The following is a 13566-nucleotide window of genomic DNA, read 5'->3' as shown; positions in this document are numbered from 1 at the left end:
AAATACCTGATACCCTTTACATTGTATGTAAATTTCACAGTGAATGGACTAAAAGATTATATATTATATATTATGATATATATATATATATATATAATATATATATATATATATAAAAATATGTGTGAATATGGATGGTTGTAACTACTGGTAGCAAAGCCCTGTGCTCTAGTTATGAGGATAAGATAAGATTTGCAATCCTTACAGTAAAGTGATCTTCATCCATGTACAGATGATGGACCAAGAATGCTCTGCTCTTTTCTCTCATTTACTCAAAGCATCAGAAAAGGAGAGTAGAATAATTTCAGTTTTGAGTCTTTGTCCATGCACAGCCCTTTTACATAATCCTGATGATTGGTTTCACACACCTGGCCTGATGAATGAAATATTTCTCAAGTCAGTGAGCAGACTGTGCCCTACATTTTTTTCCTCCCCCAGCTGTGATGTAAACCTCTGAGCCAAACCAAATAATATTAATAGAATGTCTGAAACTGTACCAGTGGAGCATCTTTGTATGTGCATCAACCCTAAATTGTGTTTTAAAATGAGATGCACTGTATCAGCCTGAAAATGCATATGCATTTCATCTTAAAGGGAAATATACCAGCTCAGATTCCATTACAGTGGTGGTGCTTTGAACCAGGGGTCACAATATGTACAACACAACAGTAACTATCCAAAACGACCAGTGAATCTATACTTGTCTTCTAATCTTCTAAATGTAATGCTGATATAGGTAAAATAGTAGTAAACCTGAAAAATCTTTAGGGACTATCTTGCCTTACATTGTCCTGCATGTACCTCTTCGCCATAAATGGATATTAAAAACAAGTTTTAGTCCTAAATCTTTTCTCCAAACTAACATACAGCAAAGCTCGGGCATCAGGTAGCATATTTATAATCATTTCATGTAATACCTTTCTTTATGGGAGCGTTTAGAGTCTTTAGACGTGTGGTTCCTATTACCAGTACTATGAATAGTTCTGGCTAGGCAAGTTTCTCTGCAGTGGAGCACCTCATATGGAACCACTCTTTTAAGAAAATCACCCTTTTACAAAATTCAGTGCATCACAAACTCAGTTTTGTTTCTTTCAGTGTTTCTTTTGTACCAAGTTAAGAGTGAACAAACAAAGCAGTGCTAGTATGTTTATAAAAATGTAAGCTGCAGCCAACGTGACTGTGAAGTGGGCTTCTGCTAAATAATAAACAGCGCTCAAGTGTGCAAGGCTTAATCTGTCATAGTCAGAATTTTGAGTCTGATGGATCATTCCAGCAAATTATCCCTTCTCGTGTTGAATTTAACGGCCATACAAATTAATCGGTTGCACTTAACATGATAAATGTCAATGGGCAAAAGAGGGAGCTGGGCGGGAGCTGAAGCATGTATTGATTGGAGAGGGGGAATTATTTCATTAATTACTGGTATGTATATCAATGACGCTGTCCAAACGAGCTGCTCTTCTAATGATTTATGGCAGTTCGTCTCAGCGGGGCTTTCTCATTTAACAGGCCAGAAAATGTCAGCCCATGCTTTACGCCATCAAGTGAGGATTTTCCAGGCCCTAATGTGGAGTAGCAGTCACGCAGCGTTGAGGAGATAAGTGAGAAGAAGTAGGGCACAAAGAGAGAATTATGCTCATTCTGCAGTTGCAAAAATGGCAATTCTGAACAGTCACAAAACTAAATTAAGATTAGGGCAAGCAAAACGAGCAGCCAAAGACTAGGCTCAATTACACACTTTGATTTTTAATGCTGAGTTTGGATTAGACCGTTTTTTTGAAGAAAAAAAAAAAAGATGAAGGCAATGTGGGTTAAACCATTAAGTTACAGCTAGGCCTGTACTAGGTGATGGTAAGCCAATGTACTGTGGTAACAAACCCCACTGAAGGTAAAAACTGAATAACCTCCAGTTTAAAAATATATTCACTGATTGATTTGTTTCATACGAGCCATAGCACGACTAGTATTTCCATATGTGAACATAATTTACCCATGTTGGCTAATGTGATGTCCTACGTTAATGCCACATTTACTGTACCCAAAAAAAAAAACTTTTGACCTGCACTGTTATTTGGTTCCTTTATTTGACAATGATTAAGCTTCTGCTTCCATACATCATCATCCTCTTCAGTCTTAAGAACTATAACAAAATTAGCAGAATAAAAAGTGTGTAAACGTTTTGTGTGTGTGGAAATAGGATTCTGTTACTTGCGCAGGCATGGTTACAGCACATCCTCTTAATATAACAAAAAACCCTATTAAATTTGATTGTGTGAATTGCTTGATATGTTATGCAATGTTCAACAAAAATTCAACCAAAGATATTAAAATCTATCAACAAATCTCATAATGTCCTCTCACAGAGCCGTGAAGCAGTGCTGAGACTTCAGCCATCGCAAACTCCATCTCCCGTCTCCTGCTATCAGTTTTTGATCAAGGGTTGTAATGTCTGAGCCCACAGGCATTCATCATCAAGATGTTCAAAGGACAAACAAAGATCATTTCAAGACAGGTTTTCCAGACATGAATTAAACTTGCAGAAGTTTGAAGTACAAACAATATAAAAGTACCCCCAAATAATACAATACAATACAATACAATAAGTATCTTAAGTAAGTTTTGTATAAAGTCTGCATATTTGTACTCATGGCCTAATTCTTTAAAACAGAACAAACAGAGTCAATACAATTTAAGAAATATAATTGCAATAGGTTATAATACTATTATATTTTTTGACTAAAGGTGCTGAAGATGTACCCTTAACGGTACCACCCCAGTGACAGTTTAGTACCTTTTCTTTTTTGAAAGTGTAGCCAGGATCGACATGTATGCAACAAAACTCCTCTCGTGGCAGATTTAAATGAGTCTCTGAAAGTACAGCAGGTGGGGCATTCAGTTTGATAGAGTGCACTAGTGTAAATGCTTACCCTAAACAGATCCCTCCCTATTCATATAAATCCATTCCCCAGCTAGCCAGCACACTGATGACAATTCCGAAGATAGCTAAGACATTAACTAGTATAAAACACTGGAATTCACACTTTAAACCATGGGGTGTTCAAAGTCCGGCTCTGGGACCAAACGCTACTCATGGACAGATTTTAATTGGCCCGTGGCTTTTGTCTTAGAGTGTGCTACAGCCAGTATGCTGCAGTTATTCCTTTCACCTGAAGGTGGAAGCAGAACTGTAAAATTACAGTGTAATGCACCACACTGTGGTAACAAAGTTAACTAAACTTTAAGAGCCTTTGTTCTCTGACTGGACCTGCAGCTTCATTTATTGAACCACACTTAGTCCAGACTGCAGCCATAAACTAAACACTAAGTGTCAATTTGGATGGATATTTGGAAACTTTTTCGTCGAGAGCCGCAGCAAGTGCGTGTGCCTCATATTTCAAAAGACTTGGATGAATTTAATATCAACAGACATGAAACGAGGCATGAACATTACAGTAAATATTCAGGAGAGAAACTAAAGCAGCTGCAGCTACCAGAGTCTCACAGCAACAACTTCTTATCAGAGCAAATTCAGCAGCTCAGTAAATATGAACTCTTAAAGTGGAAAAATAATGGCTGTTTATCCTGTTTAATCTGCGATAAATACTTCAATAGAAATGCAATTAGGACATTACACGTTTCATTGTTACCCAAACAATTTGATCTTTTGTTATAAGCACTTACTGATCCAAATTGCTCTGAGTAATCCAGCAATAAAAGTATCGTGCATCTTTTATGCTGTGATAGGAAACACGGCAGCTCACAGAAAGCTCTAATTCTACACTCTGATCATTTGAAAATGTAATATATTGAATCATTTGTGAATATTTTGGCTCTCATATATTTTGACATGGTACGATCTGGCCCTCTTCGCAATAAGTTTGGACACCTCTGCTTTAAACACATCCCATCTCCTTCCTCGCAAATCAAATCCCCAACCAGCCCACACAGTAACTAGTGCAAAATGTTGGAATTCTAGCCCTAAAACACATCACAACACCTCCTCACAAATCAATTCCCCAGCTAGCCAACAGTTTGACTAATGCAAAACACTTTGATTCTTCCCACAAACACATCCCCTCCCTTTCTTTGCAAGTCAATTCCCCAACTAGTCAACACATTAACTAGTGTAAAACAGTGAAATTCTAACCATAAACACATTCCCTCCCACCTCCTCTGCCATAAATTCCGTGATGGGTTACATTTGACATTACATAACATAGCTTCCCTGTTCGGCAACATGGCGATCAACTTTTTTGGCACTCTATCCCTACACATGCAGCCAATGTTGATAAATGAGGTTGGGATTCCTAGTTCTGAAAATGGTCCAGAGCTGCAGGGAAGAGTAGCTAACAGGGAAGAGGATGTCGGTGGCAGATAAAGAAGGGGTTATCAGAGCAGAACTGACCTCCAGGTGAGCCGGCCTCTCCATCATCCTGAGGCTGATGGCCAGGCGGCTGGGATTTGGCCCTTTGTGGGGCGTGGAGAGGCCAGAGGACTGGGGATCAGTAAGTGCTCACCAATCCTGAATACCCTGTTCTCAAAGCACAGATGAATTATGAGGTTTGTTTTTGTAAGGAAAGGTAGGAGAAACTAGAGATATTCTATGAAAGCATCTGTTTTTGTGCCGTGTTGGATATAAACATTGGATTTATGTTGAAGTCACAATACATCCTCTGTTTGTGATCTAAAAAAGCGTCCAGAAATCCTAAAATGTCCTGGATTTGGCTTTGCTGTCTTGTGATGATGACATGATGTTGACGTTTGCTTAAAGTCTGCCCCATGCTGCCCTCCTGCCCCATGTTCTCTTATATGAAAATACCAAAATACTTGCAACCAAGTTGCAAGTATGCTATACCATTAAAATGCATTGATGTAATGACATATTTAATTCCATCATCAGTTACACAATACTTAAAATTACATCTAATTATATTGATATTGAGTTCTGCAACATATGCATGGTCGGTATAGTGGGTGAAACTAATGCTATCCATGTGGCAAGTGTACCACTGTATACCAAGACCACTAATGTTCCTTTATCTACTTCTGTAACATGATTAAAAATTGTAAGTTGCTCTGTTTAAGAGCATCTGTGAAATTAATAATTGTACAGGAAATATAGCTTCTAGCTTCTGAGGGTTAATGTTTAATTTTTTAATACTGTTATTCAATCCAATCTAAAAGATCTTTCTCTTATCAGTAATACAAATCAATTATATAGAAGGCTGCATAAGCTTGCTGGGCTGCATATGAAGCCTTTTTTAAATTACGAGACACACAGCATTGTGGAGGGTCTCAATATGCCCCTCAGAGAATGGCAAGCACTCAACTCTGCCACTCAACCATGTAGATGCCCAATTATCTGGTACAGTACACTGTACCACATGACAAAACTGTGAAACAGACACATACAGAGCAATCCATAAGTATTTGGGGTAGTGACACAATTTTTGTTGTTTTGGCTCTGTACCCTAGCGCATTGGATATAAAGTGAAACAATGACTGTGAGGTTAAAGTGCAGAATGCCAGCTTTAACTCTGAAGGGACACTCCAGAATTCATAGTGCTGTTGCCTTCGGCAGTCACATCATCAGTAAAAGAATGTGAGCTATTTCCACTGGCAGCTATGTATGCCCATGTTTCACAGATGAGGTGAAATGCTCTGGAATATGATTACGTCCTTTTTCCACTCTTTTCTCCTTCCGACACCCTAGTACAATGTTGTTCTTAAGGCTTTGATAAAGAAGTCTACATGCTTTTTTGTATATACCTTTCAGCCAACTATAAACCTGGCCTCTAAAAGGGTTAGCAATGCATTTAGTGCATTTCAGGCCCTTCTTCATTGTAGGTCTTCCTGACCATCACAGCGGTGGCAAAGTATTGATTGTTTTTTTTCACGAAATCAATAGAAAAGAGCAGCAAAGGTTTGCACAGAACATGGCTTGGGATTCAACGGTGTAGATGTTTATCTGAAATGTCACTGGAATTTCAATCAAACTTTCTGGATGAATTAAAGGTTCTGCAGAGCTTCTCTTAATCCGCATCCGTATTTCTCTTTACAAGTGCCGAACACAGCTTTGAAGGAGGTGTCACACAGTACCATGCAAAAGCTAGAGACCTCCTTTCATTTATCTAATTTGCAGTCAAAAAAGTCGTTAATTGCAAGTTATTCATTTTTAGAAAATATTTCTGGAGAAATTAGATATAAGACAACACACTTTCATAAAGAAGAAGAACATCAAAAGAAAACAGATGAAAAAAAGAACAGTTTCCGAAACTAAATAAAGTGAAAATGAGACTGTGAACAACTATGCAAGACCTGGTAGACCACCAATACTGTCCCCATCAGACAAAAAGTACTCAAAGCTTTCATATTTGAGAGAAAGGAGAAAATCAAGCTGCTTTAGATCTGAAAAATCCACAGGTGCCTGTCTATCCTTCCACTGTGAGAAGACAACTGAGCACTATGGGTCTGAAAGATGTGTAGCTGTCAAGAAGCTCTCAATAAAGAAATAGACACAAAAGAAGAATATTTGCAGATCAAACAAAGAAGCTGCATTTGTTCTCAGAACAATAACTGACCACTCCAGAGTCCAGACCTCAACATCACTGAATGTGTTTGGGATTACTTGGATTGTGAGAAGCAGAAAATGGTGTGGAAAATATCCCTGCAGATTTCTATGAAAGCAAGTTACCTGAAAAAAATAGAAGCTGTAATAAAAGCAAAGATTGCACACACTAAATACTGATGTTACATTTCATTGTTGAGGCTTCTGTGTAATGTTCTGTTAAATATTTAAAAACTGTCTTTCCTGACAGTGCCAAAAATGGATAATTCGTACTTAATAGCTGTTTTAACTTAACTCTACATTAAATAGCTGGTAACGTAATGTCAAATCTGTGATTGTCATATTCTGACTCATAGACACTTATTAGTATTCATGCTGGGAGAAGCAACAGCAACAAACTCCAAAGTCAAATGCCAAAACTAGAACCAATAATTGTAGACCTGTTAGCTCTTTTGTGCATGAACTACTGATGCAACAACATAGTTAATAAATAAATAGTAGTCAACAATAAACGATGTTTCATTGTCCAAATATTTATGGACTGCACATGTGCAGTTACCCCAGGCCCTTCCCTGGAGCTACCCTGACAACTGCATTCTCAGTAATACCCATCCACAGCATACGTAACAGCTGGGATTTAAACTCTCATATGATAGGGTTCACCTCTATCCCACCAAGCATTCGATTTCTAGGACACATCCTTGAAGGATCTTTTGGAGTGCTCTGAGGTAAACACTCTCCTACTATTTTGCTATACATCATTCACAAAGTATGGGCACTGAAGTAACTGAAGCCGTGAAATTGCCAGCAGAGCAATCCTGCAAACAACAGCATCCCGCTTGTCATTTCAACTTTTCATGCAGGCGCTGAATTATCCGAGCTACGGAGCACTTCAGTTTGTAGGTTAAGGGCTATGTGAAAAAAGCATGCTCCAGCAGACACTGATATTTTTAGAGTTTGCCTACTGAGGCCATTGTCAGTTCCATCTTGGTGGCCTGACAGTGAGTGATAGCTAGCATATACTGTACTTACCAGGGCTTAAGGCACCAGCTCATTTAGGCCCATGCAAACACATGAACCATGGCAGCAATCGATAGACACTAACAGACTATTGAAGAACCATGATAACATGGGCGCTTGTTCATTTTAGGTCTTCCTGGCCATCACAGTGGTGGCGAGGAATTGACGTTTTGTTGTATGAAATCAATAGGAAAGAGCAGCATCTGTTTGCACAGAACATGACTTGAGATCGAACTGGTGCAGATGCTTATCTTAAATGTCACTAGGACTTCAAACAAGCTTTCTGGATGAAACAAAGGCTTACAGGGGTTTTAATCCTCACCCATACTCCCATTTAGAAGAGCAAAACCATCTGCAAAACTGGTGACATATCATTACTGTGATACAAACACATCAGATGTTTCAGAATAACAATACTAGTCAAGAATAAGAACCTAAAATCTGAATAATAGCAATAATTGGGGGCAAACCAAGTATAGTTCAGTTTACTGTTACTCTGCTTTGATACACCCAAAAGCTCAAGACACATTTATGCTATCTAACCTCTGCAGGCCCCCTAGTGGCTATTCTGCTGGTAGAAAGGAAACTGACTCATGTTTCTTTAATTATATAATTAAATCAAAAATTTTCTCTTACAATTATGTTAAAAGTTTGTGTAGGACACTGTTGGCTCTGTATGTGAAATGTACTGCGTTGAGCTTCTAGTCAACAATTAGAGTGGGTTGGGGGGGGTGGCGAGAACCCCCTGCTGTTAAAACAATTCACCCTTTCCACAAAGACAGCCATGCAGAGATAATACATCTGCAGCTTTCTTTATATCAATAATCAAGTGCAGCTTCCACAATAAAAGTGTTTAAACACAATAAAAACACTTTTCTAAACACTGCCTTGTACGCTCACTTATGAAGATGAAAATCAAGGTCCTTTCAAGTTTTATAGATCATAAACATTTCCATCAAAATAAATCCCATCAACGGTAAGAAAAAAAATGCATAGTTTAAGTGAGGGAGCTCCAAAACAGGCAGAAACTTTATTTTGTGAAAAGGGCTAAAGAAAGTTCTGGAGGTGAAGTCAAAATGTGGGTTAGCCTCATAAACTGTGTCAAATGATGTTCATTCCCATATTCCCTTCCATCGACTCCCAGGCCCCCAAAATACAACCACAAATCACATAGGAAGTTGCCCAACCTAAGGGGACAATCCTAAAAATATCAACCCAGTTGCTCATAAACAACCTAGTTCGAGTGAAAACTAGTGAAAACTCTCAGCCGCATGGATTGACAGAATTGTGAGTTGCAACTTTTCTAAATGAAGCCTGGAGACACAGAGTTTAGCTCTGATTTACAGTGTCTCATGATTACTGTCTGAGCCAACGGATGTAAAAACAATCAACATTAATCAGATTTGTAATAGCTGCTGCGTGTTTGGTTTATAGGATTCAATTTGCATTGCAAAACTCCTTTGGGTCATCCTTTTTGTCTGTTTCTCTTTTTTCTCTCTTGTAAACTCCACAATGCTTTACTGGACTGAGCTTATGTAATAATGTGTAGTGAACTTCTATTTTTATAGTTTTAACTGATGCAGGTCCTCTGACACAGATTTCATCGGTAATCAATACCTTACCACACTGTAAACATAAAAATTTTAAGTCAACTTTCTGGATAGCTTTTTTGTATCAGTTTAGTTTAATTAAGCGAAAAAAACACATTTTACTACTGCATCTTAGTTTAGGTCAACAATACATTTTAGGTTGAGCTTACTCAAAAAAAATCAATATGAAAGCTTAAACTGCTTAAATGTTTTAGTAGGATTTTTTTTCTTTCCCCGATTCAGCCATTGCCAGTTCCTACCTACAGTCTAGGACTTCCCTTATTACACAGTGCCCCAGCTTGGGGGGTGGGAGCTTCCTCCTCTCAGATTTCTGACCATGGAAGACTGGGGTGTCACCAGGATTCAAACTCATAATCTCTTATGGGTAGTTAAACAGATGTGCCACTCAGGAAGCACAGTGCTGCTTACATTCCTCTGTCCAAGAAAGAATAAAAAAAAGTTAATTAACTTAAAGTAAAACTAAAAACCCAACAGAAAAAATGTAATTTCAGCTCATAAAGCAGAAACCACACTAAGATCAACTTAAACTGTATTTTGTGAATCTAACTTAATGTAATACCAAACATGCAAGTTAGGGGGACTAAATTAAGTTGAAGAAAAAAGCTACGAAGCTATGAAGAAAGTTGAGATAACATTTTAACCACCTATCTTTTATTTTTTTACACTGAATAATTTACAACGAAACACATCTGTTGTCAACACTCAGGTATGTCACTGTCTAATTCATTAATCCTTAATGTTAGGTAACAAAACAGAAATGCTTATTGTGCATCGATGCCAACAAATGTGCTCATTAACAATGAGAGGTTCGACATGGATGTTTATTTACCCAACAATTACTAAAATAAACCAGAGAAGTGAGCCTCCAATATCACTCTAATGCAATGGGTTGCTAAAAAGACATGAGCTGTTAATTGGGTCTAAATGGCTTGCAGATGCCTGGGTGTGAATGAGGAGCTGTCTTAGCAGAGCTGGATTTAGGGAATCTCTTTCATGAAAAACAGCAAATCACAGGCACGTACTGGCAGCTGAGGACTGACCATTTCACTCCTGAAATAAATCTTTACCACTTAAGATGTTTCAAAGCCTTATCTGGGGAGACATGGTGAAAGAGAGAGAGAGAGAGAGAGAGAGAGAGAGAGAGAGAGAGAGAGACAGAGAGACTATTCGCTGGCAAACGGTGCAATAGACACAGAACCATCTGAACACCACAGCAACTGACTGGACCAGTGGGACATCATTAGCTATATTTATCTCTAATGTGGAGCATGGATAAAGCAGGATAATCCACTCATGTCATTACAGGGAACCAGATAGGGGAGTTACCATTTTAATTGTAGTATCAGCCTGAACAAAGCTAGTACAAAAACCACGGAACAGGCTGCAACTGTTACTGAGCATAAATGTCAGGGTGTGCATTGCTTACACAGGATTAAATACTACCCATATGACCACTGTGCATACCTATAAAGACATCCCTCATTCATATGTGCTCTACTCTTCCTTTTCTTCTTAAAACTATTATATTTTCCTTAAGATTTGTGTTCCGGTCTTATAAAAGCCTCCGCACGTTGTACTTTAAATTGCATTCCAGCTCATTTTAACTCGTGACTGAGGTCAATGTTGGCGAATTAAACATGACTGAATACCAACACATCACAGACACGCACACACATGCACAACTCGTAAAGCCTGCCTTATAACTCATTCACACTTGCCTAATACGCGTTGATGTGGGCGGCGCGCAACCGCGTTTGGAGAGCTTCGACTATATAAAAAAAATCGCGATGGCGTTTTCATGAGCGAGGAGGGAGGCGCGAGCGCGTGGCGTGCGAGAAAGGAGCTGAACGAGAGCTGTTCTTTCAGCACCACAGCGAGAAAAAGGAGCTGTTCTTTCAGCACCACAGCGAGAAAAGGGAGCTGTTCTTTCAGCACCACAGCGAGAAAAGAAGCTGTTCTTTCAGCCCCACCGTGAGAAAAGGAGCTGTTCTTTCAGCACCACTGTTTGAAAAGAGCTGTTCTTTCAGCACCACTGTGAGAAAAGAGCTGTTCTTTCAGCATCACAGAGCGCAGCGATCAAACAGTTCGCCAAAAACTATAAATGTCATTATCACTTCTGCAATATCTGCTAATGTGTCTTATCGCAGCAGCACTAAAATGTTCTACATCTATGACTGATGCACTGCCTCTGGTATGTGTTGGAGTAAGCTAATCAGCTAATGAAGGACACTTTACCTAATGCTTATTCCTTTCATTTTTTTGAATGGGCAAAGTGAAATACTTTAAATAGGCTAGCAACACAAGTTTAGTGGAAAAGTGAGTAAAATAGGGTCTTTGTCATTCAAGAATGGCTATTACATCATTGTGTCACAATGTCCAGTGCATTGCCCCATGATACATAACACACTGTCTATATTACCTAACACTGTCAACAATGATACCCAACCCAGTTACACATACCCAATCACACTGTCCTACAACATCCAACACACTGTCCTATGACATGCAACACACTACACTGTAGTAATAATGTACCCAAACACACTGTCCGATAACACCCACTAATACAGTATTTCCCAACACACAGTGTCCCATTTTTAACACCACTGTCACATAATGAGCAATACACTCTTACATATACCAACACACTCTCCCATAATGCCCAACTGTGTCTCATGATACCCACTCAAACAGTATTTCCCAACACACAATGTCTATATTACGTAATACTGTGCAATCCTACCCATTATACTGTACTACATATGATCACACATTGTAATACCCATTACATTATGTCATAATAACAACAGTGTTTTTTACGCAAACATACTGTCCCATAATAATCAAGTGTCCATATTACCAACACTCCTGTGCATATTATATATAACCACACACTGTCACATAATACTCAACACACTATATCATAACAAGAAATACACTGCCCCATAACTTTTAAATGTACAGTGCCATAATACCCTCCAAACTGTTCCGTAATACCCAACACATTATTCCATAATACCCAACACACTGTCCTGTAAAACCAACACACCATCCTACAATACCCAACATTTTCCGATAATACTCACACACTGTGCCAAAATACTGTCCCATAATACCCAACACACTGTCCCATAATACCCAACACTCTGTCCCATAATACCCAACACACAACAGTTTAGTAATAATACAGCTAAGCACACAGTCTCATCATACCCACTAATACAGTGTTTCCTATTTCCTAACACACTGTTATGTACTACCTGATGATTAACTATGTGACCCACACTAACCCCATAACACCTGCTATATGCGTTGATGCCCGAAAACACCCGAATTCTCCCCGCCCCAATGTGCATGCCTCTTTGCCTTAGGGGGCCCCTACGGGCTCTCACGCGCTCTCACCTGGAACAGGCGCAGGATGTTGGCCACCATGATGGACACGGAGCTGGCCGAGGCCCCGATGACCCCGACCACCTTCTCGGGCTTGACGAAGACGGGCGGCTCGCCGTTGGTGCAGCGCACGTCCGACGTGTCCTTCTGGATGAGGGCCTGCACGAAGGTGAGCGACTGCTCGAGCGCGTGCGTGTCGCGCGAGCACGTGTCGAGCACGCGCGCGCCCAGCGTGATGTTGGGAAGCAGCTCGTCGTCGCCGTTGATCTGGTCGAGCGCGTAGAGCATGGCCTCCAGCCGGTGGATGCCGTTCTCCTTCTTCACGTCGCCGCACGGCTCGCCCGCCACGCCGCGCGCGTGCACGGGGAAGAGGCCGCCCAGCGTCAGGTCGCCCTCGATCCGGATGGAGTGCGGCGCGTACGTCTCCTGCGCCGCGGCCACGGCCAGCAGCAGCGTCTTCAGCATCCAGAGCAGCCTCCACGGGAAGCAGAAGCAACCCGGCGACCGTTGGGCGAGCGCGCGCCTAGCCATGGTCTCCCGCGCCACCCTTCGAATTGAGAAGGGGAGAAAAAAAATAACAAAGCTGGGCGAAGGATTTTGTTCACACTTTCAGGTGAACAAAGTTGGAAGAGGTCAGAGTAAAGCCAAGTGCCATTTTCGTGAGGAAAAGTGGGTAATTTTATTGAAGAATATGTATAAATCAATAGAAAAGGTTTAAAAGAGCTGCTACTCGTTCGGAATGTGCGCGCGAGCGACTAAAAGCAGCATAGCTGCGTAGCTTGTTGCTCGCATAACCGTTTCTCTCAAAGGCGCTTTTTTCCACACTGAAACTGAGGGAAAAGGGATTAAACAGAGATGAAAACAACACCACAGTACCTTCGCACGACGTTTTATCCACGGACCACGAACATGGTGTCGAAAAAAAAAACGGCTCCCCAAAAAAGTGCCTCGGTATTCCACTGAAGAGAACCGCGAAGC

General features: G+C 40.2%; 1 protein-coding gene across 1 annotated transcript in view; it reads right to left on the bottom strand.

Moving 5' to 3' along the window:
* The window catches only part of LOC118799764 (metabotropic glutamate receptor 7), a 304760-nt gene extending 291641 nt beyond the window's left edge, over positions 1-13119 (bottom strand). Inside the window, exon 1 of the mRNA XM_036559794.1 lies at positions 12601-13119. Coding sequence (XP_036415687.1) covers positions 12601-13119 — 519 coding nt within the window. The remainder of the gene's footprint in view (positions 1-12600) is intronic.
* Between the last annotated feature and the right edge of the window lie 447 nt (positions 13120-13566).

The sequence above is a fragment of the Colossoma macropomum genome, unplaced genomic scaffold (assembly GCF_904425465.1).
Source record: "Colossoma macropomum unplaced genomic scaffold, Colossoma_macropomum, whole genome shotgun sequence".
In the NCBI taxonomy this organism is placed as follows: domain Eukaryota; kingdom Metazoa; phylum Chordata; class Actinopteri; order Characiformes; family Serrasalmidae; genus Colossoma; species Colossoma macropomum.
Note: the sequence above shows the minus strand (reverse complement) of the source record. Positions and strands in the feature narration are given on the sequence as shown.